We start from the raw sequence: 20,070 nt of genomic DNA on the forward strand, positions 1-20,070 counted from the left end.
TCATGCATTCTGCATCACGTTAAACACATACAAATACATAAAAAAACACAAAGCTGCACGTTACAGAAAAAAGATTTCATTTATTGTTTGTATTTACAGTGAATAACACAAGCAAATGAAGTGAAAAGTGTGTATCTTGAGTTTGAGTCTTCTTGATAGCTTTTTTTATGTTAACCTCTGCCAACCCAGTGTCTAAAGACAACCACAAAATAGTTAGATTGCTGGTGTTTGTTGTAGAATGATTGATGGGTGTGCTCTGGCCTTTAGAAGTTTCTATGTGTAGATTAGACTAATAAATTATAAAAATCTCTGCCAGTATTCTCTCTACTTCTTTTCCACAGTAGGTGAATTTCCACGGTATTCTGTGTGATAGATTTGATTTAAATTCATTTGGCCTGAAACAAAGCCTTGGATTCAAAGCTTTGGATTGCTGTGCCACGAACACACTCTCTCTGATTCTAAAAGACAAACAAACTTGTTGAATGTATTGTATTTGGTGCTAGTTTGCATGTAGAGTCTCCTTTAAAAGTCCATTGGTGTGATTCTTTTCGGTATAAGAGGCATGATCGGAGACATAGTAACGTTTGCAGAGGCTGCTGAGTTCATAACAGGAGGTCTGCCATATGACGCATCGTTGCAGGGGTCATTTAGGTTCATGCTGGGCAGCTTTAGCTTGACAGTAGATGCCAGAGCAGCGGCAGAACGACTAGCAGGTAGTTGACCCTTCCGCTGAGCCTGGCCGCATGCCCCGTCACATTGCAGTCATCTGAGTAACAGCAGTATACCTTCACGCCTGGAGCTCTGTAGCCTTGGCTGTTGGCTTGGCTACAGAATGATTTGTAGGAGCAGGACTTCATCACACCACCTAGAAAAAGGGTAGATGTGTTGAGAGCATTTAGTAAAAAATAATTCCTTATAAATATGAGCACTGAGGTTCTAATGTGCTTTGCACCCCCAAAGAGATAGTGGACCCCCTGCAGACGCCTGCAGACCCCCTGTTGTGTCTGAGCTGTGGCCAGACGGAGCAGTCTGCTTACCACCTACTCATTTTATCCAGTAAGCCCTTGATCTCTCTCTCTCTCTCTTTCTCCCTCTCTCACTCACACAAACACACATTACACTGCCAGGTTTTATAAAACTTACTGCCATGTCCTTTGACCACAGCACATGCATCTGAGTAGCTCGGGCATGTTTTGGACCCCTGACGATTGCAGTCTTCATCTGTCGACCCCATGCAGGTGTAACAGTGCAGTGCCCCACCTAGTCAGAGACAGAGCAGACTACATTCATGCATTATTCATCCATTATAGATTGTAAATAGAGTCTAGGCTTTAGGGTACTGAGAGATCTGTCAATTACATACAAGTCACATGTGCTTTTACACTTGATAAACAGACAAAGGTGAACACAAGCTACATAAGTGAAGCACACAACCTATCCATGCAAGGAAATCTAAATGTCTATATAATTAAACCATTATGATTTATTGTAACTCATTTGTCCCATTCTAGAGAAATAATTGCTCAAATCTGTGGTGATAGGAGCCAGACCTTTAAACCATGTAATGCTAAAAGCATCACAGGTACAAATGATGGTAATGATACCTGCTTCCTGATAGTTTTAATGAACACAATTCTTTGTAATCAAACAATTTGTAACTAATCAGCCATAACATTAGCACCACTGACAGGTGAAGTGAAACACTGATTCTCTTCATCTTCAGTGGCATCTGTCAGAGGGTGGGATATATTAGGCAGCAAGCAGGAATAATATGCAAGCACATGTGATGGCTAGGCGACTGGATCAGAGCATCTCGTTTAGGGTTCCCATATAGCAATGGTCAGTACTCACCAAAAGTGCTCCAAGAAAGGACAACAGGTTACCTGGTGACAGGGTCATGGGCATCTAAGGCTTATTGATGTGGTCCACGGAGGCCCCAACTCACAACTTACAGTACTTAAGAACCTGCTGCTAACGTCTTGGTGCTAAATAACACAGAACAGCTGCAGAAAGGTTTTGTGGAGTCTATACCTAAGATGGTCAGTTGTGGCGGCACGGTGTAATCAATATTAGGCCACCTGTAAATATGGCTAATTGGTGAATATACTGTCGCTGTGACATGTCTCTCCAAAATGGCAAGTAAAAACTTTCCTAACTTTGGATGGAAGTCAATGATACCCAAGTAAAATATTTTGACACAGAATAAAGAACAACTGCCAGATTCACATTATGTCAAACAGTGAAAAATGTATATACTGTGATATAATGTATTAGATATGATGTATATCTTTTATATATGTATAACTACAATTTCACACCAACCTGCTCTGCTCTGACTTTGTTTACATCTTTGTTTACAAGTATTTTTCCAAAACCACACCTATATTATTATTACAGCATACAAAATACAATAATAAAACAGTGATTGTATTCACTGTTTACTAAATGTACTGTTTACTAAGCAGAAGAATATAATACATATTGGCAAAGTTGTGAATGTTTCTCAGAGCTGTTGGTCTCAGAGTTGGTCTTTAGGGTCAATAGCAAAAGTAATTTGGCAAAAAAAGAGAATCAGTGCTTCTAGGCTATTCTTAAAATATGGTTTAGCTAAACCTGTTTGATGCGCTTTTGCCCTCATATCCCTTGTGTATTTTTCCCACAAACATCCTTTGAAGTTCAAGCCAAGGGGTTCAGACACATTTACTCCAACCCTGTCTAACTGTAAAAAGCACACATTTAGAGAAATGTTTTTGTTGTGTTTTCATGTTTTGTAACGGCTGTAATACCTTGCATTCCTTGCTGTCATTTCCTTGACAGGACAGAATACAGCAAACAGAAATGATCCTGTATGCAGCAAGTCTCTGGTATTTCAAATAGTTCTGAAGCTAAATGCTATCCCTGTATTCACATCAGCCTTATAGGTCATACATCTTCCACAAATCAGCCATCCACGACTGACCAAATTGACACAAGAGCTCTGAGACGCCAATGGCCCCAGGTTTATTTTGATGTCTTGCTCATGAGGTTAGGGCTCGATTTACACAGGCTGTTCACAGCGCTGATCGTTTAATCGAGGCAGAGGCCTATGTCCACCTGTGAGTAAGCAGTTATCAGCTTATCATTCCAGAGCCATTTGGCAAATATCCCCACAGGCGATTTTGATCTGTCCCAGGTATGGAAATTATGCCTCACAGTGGGACAGCCTCCGGTAGCGGTTGCTTCATGCTGGAAGAAGCAGCAGATGAAAATGTCCTCAGAGAACTGACCTCAATCCCCTGCCTACAGGCTCCACGAGCTGTTATCATTGATCTTAAATCAATTTCATCACCCATTATGAGCTTAGTTGGTACAATTGCATGTTGGTTTATCCACATAACTGTTGAACATAAAAGACAGAACTTTTATATGACGTCTTAATCTTCCTAATCTGTTATAAATCAACACGTTTTAGACATTCTTTCTAATAAATAATCCCATATTCCATCTACATCAATAAAAAAGTATTGCAGGTAGAGTTAGGACACTGTGGAGTAGCCGCACATGAGCCAAAGGTCATCGGGCCCAATGCCTTAAAAACACATCATGAATCTGATGTTGGCTTTTTGTTTGGACTTTTCTTAAGAACAAATTTAAGACAATACTTAAGAAGATCAATAAAACCCAGCATTCATATTAAGGAGTATTTTGTGTTCAATATGCTCAATATGTCTTTCATTTAGAGGCAGGTGGTGTAACTGACAGGTACTGCATCTTGCATACTAAATCCATGTAAATGTTAGGACTGGTTCATTGTGAATTCCTTGTCTGGAGTCCAGTGGTCAATGAAGTATAATTTTGCATCTAAGCACTATTGAAGTCGTAGCACTTTGCACCTGGATTACACGATTGTATTGTCTATCACTATGAGGGTTTTGTCCAGAAGTAAAATGCTCTCTCAGATGATAGAATATTATAAAAGATGTGCAAAGACAACACACAACACAAAAGGTGAAGAATAGAAATACTTGAGCCAAAACACCAGATGGAGGTCTAGACTGAAAAGCTTACGAGGCATAAGTGCCCCACTGTACCACATTGCATATTGCTTTTAGAATGGAACAATCCTGGTAGAAAAATCTAAAGAGTTTGAGGAGGTAAAAAATAAGAAAGAGTTACTTACAGTAAGCAGCAAGTAAGACAACAGAGAGGCCAAGCAACAGGCAGCACTGGACAGCTCTCATGTTGCAGGTCGTCTTTGGCTGGCACTTGGATTGCACAGTGAAAAGCTCTCTGTTTGCTTCCAAAACCTCTGAGCTTAAGCCAGGCTATCAGGGGGCTAATACTCCCAACTGAAGTGAACAGAGGAAGATTACAGACCTGGCCACTAAGGCCCTAAGACAAGAGTGGTGCTCCACCAACTAGATTAATCAGGACGGAGGAACCACTTATCTCTCCCTCTCAAACGTGACCATCATTTTAAATCTGTCAGGCTGCCTCCATACATAGCAGTTAGTAAACTGAGCATGGTCTAGTGTCTGTGCTTTGTGAAATGAACATGTTATTAGTACCTAAACTTAGCCTAGCTAGGAGGTGAAGGAACCTTCTGTTTCATTCACTGATGAACAGAAACCACACTGATCACGATTTACTGGAGATATAATTAACCTTCTATACTTTATATATTATTATACAACAGTTAGTTCCGATCTCACAGTCTGATTGGTTGAGAAGCGTTCTAACCCGGCTGATTATTGGTGATAACAGCACTGCTTTTCTTACTAAAACTGTATCTTTTCGCTTATTCGTTGACAACAGTTGAAAGGCAAGTCTGTTCACTCAGTGGCCATATTTGCAATGGCAGTCACACAACACCAGGCTTCCATCTCTGTGAATGAGAAGAAACCAAAAAGACTACAAACTGAAGGTCAAATTACAATACCATATTTTGCATCACTGATCAAATCTGACCGCATAAACAGTATGTAGCTTTGGCTCAGTAATGCACAAACATGATTTTTCAGCTTGCACAGAACTAAAGGGGGACTTACCTCACTAGCACACCAACCTTTCTTCGCTCATGGTGAGACCAGCAAACTGATTGGCTCTTTTTATCCAGAAACAGATGCCATGTTGAGTGCTACAACAATTCCCATTCATATTTCATCCAGTGGTCTCCTCATTTATTATATCTTTGGCTAACCTTGATACTTTGACAGTTCTGTGACAAAAGCTGAGCCTTATAGTATCAGCAGTTATCTTGGACCTTATTGAGCCTTCACTTAATCTGTCCTGGTGTTTTGGAATTGTCACTGTTGAATATTGTTGAAATTCAGGGATTTTTTTTGGATTTTTTTTTGTTTCTTTATTTTGTAAAGAACTGTTGGATTAAAGCAATAGAACATTGCATTATGTGTGTTATCGCAAATAAAATCACAGTTGTGATGATCTACAGCACAAGCCGATGTTATTCGTGATAACACACTCCCCCTCATGTTCTATTGCTGTATTAATTGTTCATCATGCCACAGCACAAAGATTAATCATTGACATGACTTAATAGGAAGTTCCGCCAATTCTTTGTTTAAATCTTTGCTTAATTCAGTAGTTACTAGTAGAAGAAACCAAAAAGAGTCTTTTTTTTTTTTTGCAAAGGTCAACATTCATAAAGCTTCTCAGAGTATGAGTGCTGATGTCTGATCTGTTCCCGTCAGTGAATTCATTAAAGATCAGCACTCCTACTTTGAGAAACCCTACATGCTACAGAGTGACGTAGCTGTCTAAGCGTTGGTTCTATCATCTGGAGATAACTGGTCCGATTCTAGGTGGTGCTTCAACCCTCAGTGGCGACTCCCAGAGATAACACCTGGCTCTGCTCTGTCTGTTTGGGTGGGTAGGCTTCCCCAGTCAGCCCAGTGCGATGCTATCTGCTGGCTGACGTAATAGAACGGGCAGCTAGCGTTCTTCTTCAAGCACGTTCAGCTGTGCGATGACATACCACGTATGTGGATGCGGTGGTGCTTCATGTAACTTCCCTGCACTGGTAGCACTGTGTGATAAGGGTAATCCTAGCTACAAGATGGGATGTGGGTATAATTAAAATTTAGGAGACAATTAGGTAACATTTTTCAACTTTTTTTTTAACAGCAGTAAGTGTTTTCTCTCTGATAGGACACTCAAGCTGAAAGGGTTTTTTTTTCAATAAGGCATCACAAAACTATATCAATAGCACTGATCCAGCATCAGCTTCAACCTCGCTTTTCCATATGCTTTACATAGAGACACATCCTCCTCCAACACAGACTACCTTGCACATGAGTCCGAATTTGACACAAGGCCAAATGAAGCAAATGGCATTGACTCACTGCTTACAGTATGTGACACCTGCAGGTTTCACACACTCTCACATGCAGAGAGACTATTTCTGTGCCTGTGTGTCACTGGCACTAATATTGCCTGCCAGATCTAAGCGCCTGTCTGCTGGCACACTGACAGTAGGCATCTTTTTTTAGGCAAGAAGAGTAGCTTCCACACAAAAAAAAGTGAGATCAGATAACTGACAGCAGGATAGACCCATTCACACCTTAAAAAGCCTTGTAATTTTCAGAGCAAAAAAGATTTAACCATTTTATTGCCTCTGCCGTGGTGTAAATCGGTGTGTCGGATCAAGCAGAGAGGTGCAGCCGTGTTTATTGCCATCTTTTATTGCACTTTGTAAGCAGGTGCTGTATAACTGAGTAGAATTCCTCTTTTAGGGGAACTTCTACTGTGCCACATCAACCAAAGCAGGACTGAGACAAACCCATCCAAACTAAAATAGCTTACCTTAGAATCAGAGACAGGAGGACATTATGCTCAATAACATTTCAAAATAAAATTGAAAATAAAACCAGATAAAATCACACACCAGTTTTGCTAAGAGGCAAATAAATCGTAAGAGTATCTACAAAAATGATACACAAGGAAGCTGTTTTAACAGTATAAAAAAAAGAATGTGATCCTTTACTATATATGCAGCTCATATCCACAGAAAAAGGACGTTTGATTCTACCACATGCTTTTGTTGTTATAATATTCTCAATCATATATTTATATATATATATATAGATATCATCTTTCTCATCATCATTTGTGTTTTCAAGTTCAAAGAGGGTACCACAAGAATTAGTTTAACAGTCAGCTCCATCAGTGGTTGTCATGGCAACATAGCAGTTAACCTCACCCTCATCCCAAGCACACGCACTCGCTCACTCGCACGGTTTCTCTAACTTTCTCTCAGTCATACACGCACGCTCATAAAATATCTTTACTGATGGGGAGTACATCTCTAAAAACGTCCACAAGACCCCTGTTAAGTTACAGGTAAGTTGGTGCACAGTAAAACACATCGAAACGGTACAGCATGTAATTAATTACAGTGGAGTCATAGTCCAGAGTGTCCTCTCTGTCCACGGGAGTCCAGTTTCATGAAAGGTATCAGTAGTGAACACAGTCCGTGATTCTGTCCAGCACTCAAAAGGACAAGTCCCAGTACACGCTTCTGTACAGCTCTACTCCGCTACAGTTCCTGTCTTGCCCTACAGAGGTGTGGACAGAGTTCGTGTGACAAGCAGCTAGCTCTTCCCCATTTTGGCAATCAGCTCATCACAGATCTTGGTTAATTCCTCGATTTCTTTGTTCTGTAAAAAAAAAAAGAAGAAGAAGAAGCCACAGAGTGTGTTAGTAAATTCCATTTTTACACTGACTCATTTAATATGGGTTGTTGTTTCACTGCATATAAAACTCTGTCAGTGGATGCAAGTCCAAGTTTTATCCACAAAGTTTCATCTACAAACATCTTCTGCAAACAAACAGAGATGTAAATCTCCAGCCTCCCAGCAATTCAGATTGCTTACAATTCTGATTATTCAAATTTCAGCATGATTGGAGTTGATTAAAATTATTTCATTATTGATTCTAACACTCCAAAATGTATTTTTTCTGCCCTAATAACACCAATACTGTGTGTTCTACAAGATGCACATACACTAAATGGACAAAAGTATTGAGACATGTGCTCATTCATTGTTTCTTCCGAAATCAAGAGTATTAAAAAGGAGTTTATTCTGTGTTTGTTGGAGTAACTGTCCAGGGAAAGATTTCTACTAGATTTTGGAGCATTGCTGTAAGAATTTGACTGTGTTCAGTGCTTGATAATCGCCACCCTACTTCATCCCCAACTTATCCCAAAAGCACAGTTTCCCAAAACCACAGAAAACACAGTTTCATTGCTTCTTAGCTCAATGCTAGGGGGCTTTATATCAATGTATCCCATTTATCTGCTCCAGAAAGTCCTATTCTATTGGCAATACCTGTCTACAGGAACTAGACAAGCTGTGTATGTATGTGTGTCAGCAAAGAGTGCAACTTAAAGTAACCAAATGCATTTATTAGAATGGGTGTCCACAGACATTTGGACATGTATGTACGGAAATAAGTAGGAGAGCGTAGTCAAACCTTTTGATCCAGTGTGCGTTCTAGGGAATCCACCTTCATCTGTTCTTTCCTCAGACTGGCCTGGTATGCTACCTGCTCCTGCTTTGCTTTGGTACGCACTTGGGCAATTTCTGCATTGGCCCTGCAAGATGCCACAAATAGCCTCTGAGTTAGGCACTGCCACTCCACATTATCCATTCACCAACACAGCTCATTGAATTTGCTGTCATTAGGCAGGCCTTAGGCAAATCAAAATTTACAGTAGAAAAAAGTAAAACCAGAAACACTTAATGGACCCTGATGAAGGGCTATGTGCTTAAACATATTGGTTACTAATAAACTGTGGAATTCTCCAGCCATGTGCGGCTGATTACAGTTTTTTTTGACAGCTTTCGTTTTGACAAAATAACTTGTTGGTTGTGCCAAATAATTCTGTCCAAATCCCCAAAAATCAGCAGTTCAGCAATATGCCTCATCAGTGCACTGCACTTACTTATCCAGTTTCTCCTCAGCATGGATTTTCAGGGCCTGGTAGCGCTGCTCCTCCTTGCGCACCCGAGACAGATACTCCTGTGCGCACTTCTTCAGCACATCCTCGTTCTGTAGCCGGAAATAAAATCAAATGGCTTAATGTGAGCAGAAGCATAGCATTTAAACACATCCACAAATCTGTTCTTTTGTAGCGAGGTTGCGAGGATGGACAAGCTTTATAAAAAGTTGACAAAACTCCTATTCAACACAATGAGAAACTTTAGCACACTCTTTTAGCACACAGTTCTTTTTTTGCTCAAAATACCAACATTTGGAGTACATTATACCACTCATATCATAAATCATATTTCACTATACACTAGCAAGAATATAGGTAATTTATGAGTTACCAAATTTTGACACAGTCAATGAAATTGTGGCAATCCCCACACAAAAGCATTTTCTGATTAGACTCTTCAGAGCAAGTGCACACATCACCATGCAAGTCCCCATGCTCAATGCTAAGCATTCTCTGGTGTGATGGAGCACCATTTACAATTTTTTGGATAAGTTGGAGTGCCATTCTCTTCCGTTATCATTACTCAGCCTCCTTGTTCCAGCCTCTAGCGTGAAGCCTTTCAGAAAGACAAGAGACTGTTGCTGCAGCAAAGAGGGAGCAAACCCTGAATTAATACCCTTAATTTGGAGGAAAGATTAAGGATGGATGAGCACGTAAAATCATTACAATTTGTCTTTGGGTTGAATGGGATTTTCGCCAACATTCTGTAAATGTCAACCCAGTTGCTTTGAAATGCCTCTGAGGGCAGAACTTGGATGGGTAAATTCTATCAACACTTCAGCTGAGACATCTGGCTCTAGCACTGCATAGGTCTCCCTGAAGACCCCATACTGAAAAAGTGGGGGGTCAGTGGTTAGAACACTAGGTTATCAATGACAGGTTTGTGGGTTTGGTAGCCGGGTTAGAAAGAGAAGACACTGTTTCCTGGGCGCCACAGCGGAGGCATCTGTGTCCAACAGAAATGGTGACTGTGGTCCTTTTTTTTCTTTAATACTGAACTAGTGATGATAGATAAGAGTGATGTGGGTATGCACTTGAGTTTGTATAGGTGTGTTGACTAGGGGAGTGTCTGTTCACCTTGCGGAAGCCTTCTAGAACATCTTTCATTTTCTCATAGCGGCGGAACAGATCGGCCAGAGACTTCTCCACCGAGTTGAGGTCTGCCAGGGCCTGGTCTTTTTCCAGAATCAGCTGCTGGATGGTGTGATGGGACAGAGACTTCTCCCTCTGCTCGTCCTCTAAGATATGCACACACACACAGACACATGGCGGTGAGTCCTTTATGGAATAAATCTGATTTATTCTGATAGTACTCGACCAGGTGCTTCAAATGGTATCAGTGATTAAATATTAAACGTATACACTCTCATACACATTTCCACACAATCAAATCCCCTCAGAGAAGCCAAAAGGGAGTCTTAACAGGTGAGGCAGCATTAATGAATTCAGAATATGATATGCATTAGATCACTAATGATGATCACTAATATTTGATGATGGTTTAACCGCGGATCTCCTGTAAAGCATGCAGACAAGACACACATTAACACACAATGGGAAACCAAAGAGACACAACGTGAGAGATGAGACCATCACGGAGGTTCAACAGATTACTCTTTATTCAAGAGCCAAAGAAGACAAGGAAGAAAACTCATGCTCTAACCTACTTAGCTTTGAGTCCTTATTTCTAACCTATTCTCAGAGTAAGAATGGAAGTACTCCAAAATCATTATGTCCTTCATTTGAAATTGAAATGATTAGATCTGCAATAATAACATGAGATTTGTATCAAATCGTCCTCTTATGGCCACATTTCCTTTCACTTTATATGCTCTCTATGTACTTTTGTTGAGATTAGTACCATTCTGAATTTGCAAGCTCTGAAACAGCAACTACGAGACGGAAAAAGATGCAGGAATGAAAGATGAAGGAGACTACGGTGGACAGAGACACTCCGCCTCCTTGTGTCTACCAGACATGTGTAGACGCAACACAAACAAACAAAAAGAAGAGTCCTTGTTACTTACCCGGCATGCCTGATTGGTTTATCAGATATTTATGGGCAAAGGAGGGAGCAAAACAGAAAGAAGGGATTGTGTTAAGTCAAGCCAGCGGGGAGGGATATGTGGGAGCAAAGTGGTACAGATACAGAAAAAAAATCTTCCTCCTTCCATTGAGGTGTCACACGAAAAAACAAAACAAGCTGAAAGAACGGAATAAGATCACTGAAGAAGTGCGAAAGCAAATCAGTGGAATATACTGAGAGTAAAAATGAACAGGCTGAAAAACAGACTGGAAATGAAGAAAAGAAATGAGGAAAGTGAAGCTGAATTGAGTGAGGAATGGAGAAGCAAGGCTGAAACTGTCAGAACTACAAAACAAGACGTGTTACAAAGTAGATGTCAAGGATTTCAAAGCACAAAGAAAACTTGGAATGAAGAAAGAAGAGTTTGGGGTTGAAATAAAAGTCACTTTCCAAAACCTCGACATATGACTGTCTATGTGATGGTTTTGGCAGCGAGTCCTGTTAAATGTTCAGTGGGTGAAAACCTGGTTTTAAGTGCTGATGCAAGGGACATATATCAGTTTCATGAAGTGGATACAAGACAAGCTAAAATGAAACAAAGGAAGGGTTGAGGGCTTAAAAGCCTGTGCTTGTAACTGACCAGTGGTTGAATCCGGGAGCACGAAAGGCTTTTCTGTAAATTGAATCAAATAAAGTGGTATGTGAATCTGGGTACAGACTGGGCATGACTCAGGGATGGGATTCTAGTTTAGTTTGGGTATTGTGTTTGTGTAGAACAGAAAGACAGTTGAGCTGCCTTGTGGGAAAAAAATAAATAAATAAAAAAACTGGCTGCCTTTACAGGCTTTTCAGATATTCTGTACTCACCAATCATTTGTGCAATGGTCTTCTCATACTCTGAGACAATCCTCCTAGAGAAGAGGGATAAAAAATGTTGTTAAAAAACTTTTTTACCCTAATTACATACTGCAGTAAAGTACGTAGGGTAGGTGCAGTGGCATTACTACTAGCAGTGCAGAAAAGAAAATCTAGGTAGAGTTCTAGATAAAGACTGTAGTTAGGTTGTGTTTTTATCAGACCCCTTATATTTATACTTAGACACCTGTAACACACCAGCAACTACAACTTTAACTGGGATTTTAGAAGTTTCTGAGTTCAAAGTTGGACATTTCAACCCCCACAGTCGGATGTCCTACTCGGAAAGGTGGGAAAACCTCACCAACCCCCAGTTTAAAATCCGAGATGGCTGCACCACACATCAACAGTAATAAGAGCAGTAGCATTATACCGCTTATAAGTACTTCTATCTATTTTTGGCTCGTTAAAGCATAAACACAGTAAAGTCATACACACAGTACTGACCAACTTCAGAGTTGCACAAAATACTGTATACATTGTTATCAACTGGTATCGCTAACAATGCTAACCTGTCACATAAAAAGTGGGACACTCACATTAGTAGCCTAGTAAGAAACATTAGATCTGGTTCAGACACACCAATTGCAAGTGAATCACATTGTATAGTTGCTTATATATGTGTCTAGTAATGCTGCTCTTTCCTAGAGTTCCCGTGGTAGACACAATGGTTGGAACTCCTAGGTGTGCTGGGAAAGGTTCATTGAAGGGCCAGGTTTTTGAAAAGCAGGTTGCCAGCATTGTAAGCAGATGGATTAGCAATGCTTCCCCTTAGCCTCTTAGGCCTTCCTTATCCTGAGGCCAATCAGTCTAATGAGGTAAGCCCTTCTCTTATCCACACTACCAGGGCAGCGTCCAGCTGGCTTTCAGCCCCTCCCTCGGTCTCCAGCCCATGCCTGGCTCGGTGGACAGGGCTTGTAAGGGTCCACAGAGCTGGGAAGAGTAACTCATATCTATCCAATCGTGCCAAATGTGTTGGAGCTAAAACTGGAGTCTGAGTCACTTCTATCTCTAACACACTCCACAGTGTTATTTTTTCTTTTTTTCTGACTGAAGTGTCAACTGTCAGCAATATGTTATTACTGTTTGACATTTTCAGGGGTACTGCTACACATCATATGTGTCAGATTCTAACAGGCCAGATTCACAGCCTACAGTATAACCTGCCCTCTGCTTCATTTACGCAGGTCTCCACCCCAGTCTCTGGCGTACCTTACACCTAGGCCTTCTTTAAATGGCTTTACCCTCAGACCTGAGCTTTGAGAAAAGGTTGGAGAGAGAGATAAACAGATTGACAGGTGCAATCTGGTACATCAGACGTTGATGTGCCAGCTGTAAGCAGATCACTGAAGCAGCAGGCGACATCACACAACAACGCCTATAGAAAAACACTGTGGAGATCCTGAATCAAGGCATTATGAAGATGAAGGTAAAAGAACCATGTGTGTGTCAAGTTGTTCAGTCTTACTTCATCTCTTGTAGTTCCTGTTGACTCTCCTCATACTTCCTCTGCCACTCAAGAACTTCCTTTTCCTTGGAAACAATCTGATGATGAAAGCGACAGAATATCACCCATGCAGAAACAGAACAGGTGTCTAGTTTTAGATCATATGCTAAAGCCAGACCCTTTGTAGCTGGTTTCTGATGTCATCCAGTCAATAAATGCATAGGATCCAATAAACAGTCTTACTGTAACTTACTGTAACACATGTACTGTTATGTACCTCTTCTCTAGCTATGCCCAGAGAGTGGTCCAAGTCCCTGGGTAAGTAGGGGCTTTCTGTTTCGCTGTATCCTGTCCGGGAGTATATGGAGCTTTTGGATACACCACTGTCCCCTGGGGAAGCCACCTCTCTTTGCTGTATGTCGAAAGATGAGGGAAATTGGGGGGAAACAAAGAAGTTGCAGAGGTTTTAATCAACTGACTGTGCTCACAATGACATACAAAATATATATATATATATAGAAACACCATCTTCACTCATACTAGAGGAATTCTGAACCAAGCCACAGGGAGCACATCATCTACAGGTTCTACAAAGCAAAGCCACAATGCCAATGAGAGCAGGCTCTTCGCTCAGTCTGAAAGCTTGGCGCAGTTGGGATGAGGCTTCAGTTTGTGATTAGCTAACCACACACAGCTGAGAGGCTGCGATAGGCTGCTGATGCCCAAAGCAAGATGTGAAAGAGCACAGCTGCAATTGGGTCCAGGCCAGGAAGGGAGCAAACTTGAGGAAAGCTCAAAGAATGGTCCATGTGTTAGTGACATGCTGGGACCACATCACAGTTAAAGGAGTAGTATGTATTCAGAGATTTTAATCTGGATGATTCGCAAGAAATAGAAGCAAAAGGGTCACAGATACATATTCAGTTTCATAAAAAGATGTCCTGTGTAAAGGAATACTCCAGAGTCATTAAACCCAATCTGCCACGTCTAGAACATAGGATTGGATACCACAGACAATAATTTCTCTGTATTTAAACATTATAAAACCTCAGAAGACACTCAGAGTGCTTGCTCATCAGCTTCTATTGTAAATGTCTTTTCCCTCAACAGTGTTTCAGTTCTTTTGTTAACTTCAGGGAAACAGAAGATTCAAATGGCTGTCTTTGGTAATCGTATGCTACAGGTGTGGCAGGCAGAGGTTAGGCTGAAAGTGTTGGAGTATTTCTTTACTGTATTATCTGCAGAAGCAACCAGAACAAATCAGCTCATTTCATTCAGTAACTCTCTTTAAAGACAATGAAGGAGTGACTGCTAGCCAGGTTAAATCCATATCAACAGCCTACACTGCAAAAAAAACAACTGAAGGACACATTCATGATGTACCTACATTCTGGGAGAAAGCAGGTTACATAAATATCAGTACCACATATCCTCTTTTTCACAAACAGTGAAAGGAAATGTATAACAGCCCCTGAAATGAAATTCTCTTTAGCTGAAAAGGAAAACCTACCACAACATGAATGTGATTGGCCCCAAGAGGGTCAGCCTCTATTCGGACTCTATTAAAAGCATTATATAGAGAAGCAGTACTATGGTCATTGTGGTGATTTCATAGCTCTTTAACCCACCTGCTGATTTGAGCAGATTAAATCATCCTCTAACAGAGGTGGATTAGGAGATTATTTGATTGGGATATTGGGTTGCGGCTTCACAGAGGGCAGGGGCCCATGGCAAATACATGATTATTGGGGGTGGCTATGGTATTTCAAATAATGCCGTTATTCTACCCTGGAGGTCTGCTGCTGTTGCGGAGAGAAATTCTTTCTGTAGCTCCATCGTAAGCAGTCAGCAGGTTTACACTTCACCAATTTAACCAAAGCTATCTAGAACTGAGGCACAGCCCATCTGAACAACCTGGACAAGGTGTTTATGAGAAATAAGTAAGTGAGAGGCTTTATAAACATGACCGAGTTGACCGCAGTGGTAAAGTTAGGAGTTAAGTCTGTAATCATACTGTAGTTAAAACCTTAATCTGGAGCTCATGAGAGGAGCTGTATAAGCACAAGCACACTGCATTACCTAATACAAAGGCTGATCCGATAAACCCTCTGAAATTACTAACAAAACTAGTGTTATACTAGTGTCATACACCCTACGATATACTAAGCTCAACTTATAATGGTTGTAGCGTCATCTTACATTGAGCTTAATATACTCTAGAAAGCACATCACACTATGCATTGTCATTAGCCCTTGAGGAAATGTGGTATCTAAGTGTCTAAGCAACTATAAAACCAATATCTACTCCAGTACTTCTGGCCGTTTTACAGGGTGCTAAAGCTTATAGATGTGTTAGGTTCCTCATTCACAAATGGTGTGAGGGACCACATTCTGTACCTGTGCAAAATGTGGTGTTCTTCGACAGAGTTTTACTTCTGTCTGAGCAGACCTGACTGCAGACTTCTAGGAAAATAACCAGAGCATTTTAGGCACAACGTAAGAACAGAGGGCAGGGGAAACCAGTCCCGCCATGTCCGAATAAGAAAAAATTATGTGATGTCTGCATAATGTGTCAAAGTAAATGGTAATGTCTCATAGCTTTGAAATGCAACAAATGGAAGTAGATAAATGATGTGATTTTCTGTATCAATAGGAAACGGGCATTTAAGGTTACTGTAACTAGTGAACAAACTCTTGAACAAACTTTCAAAGAAGGACGGGCAACATACTTAAAGGAATACAGCAGTTTTCAATCTAATTTCTATCTGCAAAACTCATTTGTAATAGAAAACAACAGCATGCAATTCTGCATAAGCCCATTAGCTTATAAGTATATTTCATGTCAGTGATTCTATACCTACTAACAGTGCAGCAGGGGTGCCCAGTTTTATCTATAAAGGTTTTCATTTCACCTTAAAGTAATCAACTTTTTGAAGACTGAGGCCAACTGACTAAACAGAGTCAGGAGTGCTTTTGCTTGGTTACAACAAAAGCCTGCAGCCACACTTTTCCTTTATGGATAACACTGGGCACCCCTAACATAAATGGAAATGAAATAATGTCTATGGTAAACTGAGAGATTAGGTTGAAAAACAACAGAGTATTCCTTTAAGGGCAGTTTAGTTTGTAGTCAGTGGACAAAGAGGGGGTAAGTAGAATTGGGGGTTTTGTTTTAACAGCTAGGTTATTAGCCCAGGGAAGGTTTACAATTCACAGAGGTTCAACCCAGAGGGAAAGGGTAAAGGAGGTAACACCAATGGGTCGATTCTAGTTTGGCTGGGTTAGATTTCTCTCAATCCTCTTACTTTAGCCATGGCAGAACCGTTGATATTCCACCGGCGTGGGCTGGGCTTCTTGAGCCGAGACTGTGGAGCGTGCGAGACAAGAATGTGAGCATGGGGTGGGAATAACACGCATGAGGTGTGAACAGTGTGAGGTGTGAACATGTGCAAATGATTTCGCTGGTAAATCTTTCACCTGAGACCCACTCATTCAAAATGGATGTGTTTCCCAAGAACCATTGAGTCAATGGTTAAACTCACCAAACCTGACCAGTGTGAAAGCCAGACAATCAGCAAAACCGATCAAAGCTCGAGGTCATATGATAAGGTATTAGCGATGTCTAGTTCAGACATACAGATGGCCTGTATGCCCTTGGTATTCCAGTGTGTTAGTGTCAACTAGTCACAATCGGAATCAAAATCAGCAGCAATGTGACAAGGAATTGATCAAGGAAAATTACATGTTTGGACTGAAAGTGATTTTTGACACTGTAGGGTTGAACTGAATGAATTATAATGAGAACAATTAGAACAAGCTGAATAACAGCACAGCATCCCAAGTCACATTGGTCTTCATCTCTATGCATCTCCTAACCAGGCAAAACATGCAGGATTGTCAGAAAGCCCTCAGAGAAGACACACCTCTCTCTCGCAAGAGGGTGTCGGTTTGGGAGCAGCAGCACCAGTAAGGGAGCAGGGGGCTGGGTTATTGATGTCAGTGAATGTGGATGTTGGGGGCCACTTCCACAATGTTGAGGTAGTATATGGGTATATGCACTCCCACTCACACCAGGGTGCAGTCAGAAGGATATCACACATGCTTCCACACACACGCATACTCACACAAACACTTGCACACAGCTACATTAGAGGCCAAGTGTGTGCGCGCGCACACACACACACACACACACACACACACACACACACACACACACACACCCACCCCAACACACACGGTCTCTGTAGGAGCAGGCTGTAGGTATGCAAACCCACACATATCCACACACACTGGCTCAGTGCAATACCTGAGGGGAAACAGTGGATAGAGAAGGGCTCTGAGAGATGTTTTTGGCTACCTGCAGAGCCTCAATCCTCAGGGCTGCGAGCACCAGCTCCTCCTGGGTCGCAGGGGGAGGAGAGGGAGGGGGAGGAGTAGGAGGGAGAAGGAAGGGCCAGGAAGGGGCACCAACGCGAAGGTAGGGGGGTATGGAATGAGGAGGGAGAGAGGGGTTAACTCTCACCGACTTTGACAAAACACAGGAACACACAAAGACATATGTATACATATAGGCAGCTTGAGCAGTCACAATTAATCAATCAAGCATTCTTAGCACAGTAAGGTTCAGGGTTGTGGTCAAATTCAGTTCCTTCCAGCGTTTAATTCATTCAGGTATTCAAACGGGCTCTTTCAGCACTCCAGTTCAAATTAGCTCTGCAACCTGTGGCTAGCTCTCGCCTCGATGTTAAAAAGCAGTGATAACTAAAGCATGTCGTAATTCAATATTAATTATTTCAGAAACCTGTTCATTGTTAGGGGTGAACTTTTAATCGATAGCGCGTTTAAGGAGACAATTTGGTTGCTGTACAAAGTTCTGTATAGTTATGCCTTGCGTAAACCATCCTTTAAATGTACCATAGAGTGTCAAACTTTATTTTCCTTGGCATAATGAGAGTTTGGTACATGGAAGTGACTGTTTCCATCTCTTCTCTCCAATGTCCACTTCCATGACAAAAAAAACAACTGACTGCTAAAATGGGCCTAAGATTCAGGAAAGCCAAACCTCTCTACAGCTTGCTAACAGCACATCGGGCTGAAAGGACACAATGGGAGGACAGCACCACTATCCGGTAAGACTCGGAAACAATTACAATGGTTTTGGGCTTCTGTGAGCCTGTGGTAGTGCCATAAACCAGCCAATCAGAGCAGAACTTCACAAACCCTCCATAAAAGGAAAAACAGCATGAGTTGTAAATACTTGTAACATCGCGTCTGAGAATTTAAATGTTACAATCAAGGTCAAATCCTTACTATTTATACATTTATACATTTTAAAACAAGTCAAAATACTTAATAATTCTTTGACATCAAAACAAAGAGAGAAAATTGTGGAAGTTCTGGCTTAAATTTGTTAATACAAATTTAATTCCTTACATGTAAAGATATAAATATTATTGATTTGTTTAAATACTCAATACGCAGAAGCAGAATGTGCCGTTATTACAAGTTTCTCTTTTTGTTTTTAGCAGATACACTGAATTTGTATCAGATTCAAGCATCCTCTCAGAACTCAGTGGTTGTAATCTACACTGCATGCTTGGCTTCACACTACACTACACTACAGGGGAAAAAAAATGCAGTTATAGAGACACTAAATCACAAAGCAAATCTCCTCTGAACTAAACAGAAGTCAAAATATAGAACACAAACCAGGCACAGTGACACAAACCAGGACGGACAGAAATAAAGTGATAAAAATGAGTGAAAATACACACTCACACAAAGAGACCACACAGCCACACACACTAGCAGCAGAGAAGTGAGGGAAAAGACCAGAGTAGAGGGACTTGGCAGGCAGGTCACTTTCTACACACCTGCAGTTTTTGGGCGAAGGCGGTAGGGTTGGTCTCTGCCAGGTCAGGCTCCAGGTAGCTGAGGGGGGCGGCTGACTCACTAAGCCTGTCTAAGAGGGACAGATCAGAGGGGTCCGCAGGGCCCTGGGAGGGGGACTGTGAGGGAGTCCAGAGTGGAAGAGGGACAGCAGGAGGAGGAGGAAGGTGTGTGGGTGTCAGTAAATCAAAGCAAGCAGTGCCACAACCTCACCAATGGGGATTCTTGTAACCAATAAGGTGGGTTCTTGTTTTTTGTGTTTGTTTCTCTGGTAGGTTATTATTTTCAGTTCTGATTTGGTCAAAACAATATCAGACTCTACAAGCTGAAATAAATGATAAGCCCGGAGCATCGGCATTGCCACAGGCAGCCAGACAGCCTATACTTTGTCTCCCTCTAGAGGCTGAACTTGAGACAGCACTTAAACTGAGAGCAAATCAGAGAAGCAGTGCTGGCAACAGCAAAAGAGCCAGTCTGACATTTCACTTAGCCTAAAGTACAGTAAGTTCAAAAATTCAACACTCTCTCCACTATCAACATATTTCATGACATGCAAAGTCTGCAATGTAAATGTCTGTTTTGTAGTTTTGCTTGATTTTCATCATTTATACTGACCGCTCCGTCTCGCTCGCTGCTCTGAGCACGGCCCTGGGACTGGTTCTCCCTCTTTCGGCTCTTCTCCGTCAGGGTCTCAGGGGCTCCGTGGGACGGCAACACAGGAGACTTCCCCTCTGATGAGATCTGAGCCTCCATCTGAGCCTCCATCTCCTCAAAACTCCTACAGGAAAAACA

General features: G+C 41.4%; 2 protein-coding genes across 9 annotated transcripts in view; both read right to left on the bottom strand.

Annotated features, from left to right (window-relative positions):
* Positions 1–668: 668 nt before the first annotated feature.
* On the bottom strand, positions 669–4,220 carry ly6pge (lymphocyte antigen 6 family member pge). The gene is made up of 3 exons (XM_072677192.1): positions 4,160–4,220; positions 1,144–1,260; positions 669–865 (listed from the first exon to the last, which is right to left on the bottom strand). Exons 1-3 carry the CDS (start codon positions 4,218–4,220, stop codon positions 669–671), a joined length of 375 nt encoding a protein of 124 aa, XP_072533293.1.
* Positions 4,221–6,664: 2,444 nt separating this feature from the next.
* The window catches only part of tacc2 (transforming, acidic coiled-coil containing protein 2), a 74,677-nt gene continuing 61,271 nt past the window's right edge, over positions 6,665–20,070 (bottom strand). For 4 of the 8 annotated variants that reach the window (XM_072678090.1, XM_072678091.1, XM_072678086.1 and 1 more), the window contains 10 exons: positions 19,894–20,056; positions 19,263–19,397; positions 16,695–16,754; positions 13,667–13,801; positions 13,411–13,487; positions 11,895–11,938; positions 10,079–10,239; positions 8,945–9,051; positions 8,473–8,593; positions 6,665–7,655 (listed from right to left, as the gene is read on the bottom strand). In XM_072678090.1, the coding sequence (XP_072534191.1) occupies positions 7,590–7,655; positions 8,473–8,593; positions 8,945–9,051; positions 10,079–10,239; positions 11,895–11,938; positions 13,411–13,487; positions 13,667–13,801; positions 16,695–16,754; positions 19,263–19,397; positions 19,894–20,056 (1,069 nt within the window). In that variant the 3' untranslated portion in view covers positions 6,665–7,589. Of the gene's footprint in view, positions 7,656–8,472; positions 8,594–8,944; positions 9,052–10,078; positions 10,240–11,043; positions 11,701–11,894; positions 11,939–13,410; positions 13,488–13,666; positions 13,802–16,694; positions 16,755–19,262; positions 19,398–19,893; positions 20,057–20,070 lie in introns of those variants that run through there. The other 4 variants (XM_072678087.1, XM_072678085.1, XM_072678088.1 and 1 more) reach the window with 4 other exon arrangements.

Source organism: Salminus brasiliensis, chromosome 4, assembly GCF_030463535.1.
Source record: "Salminus brasiliensis chromosome 4, fSalBra1.hap2, whole genome shotgun sequence".
Lineage (NCBI taxonomy): Eukaryota > Metazoa > Chordata > Actinopteri > Characiformes > Bryconidae > Salminus > Salminus brasiliensis.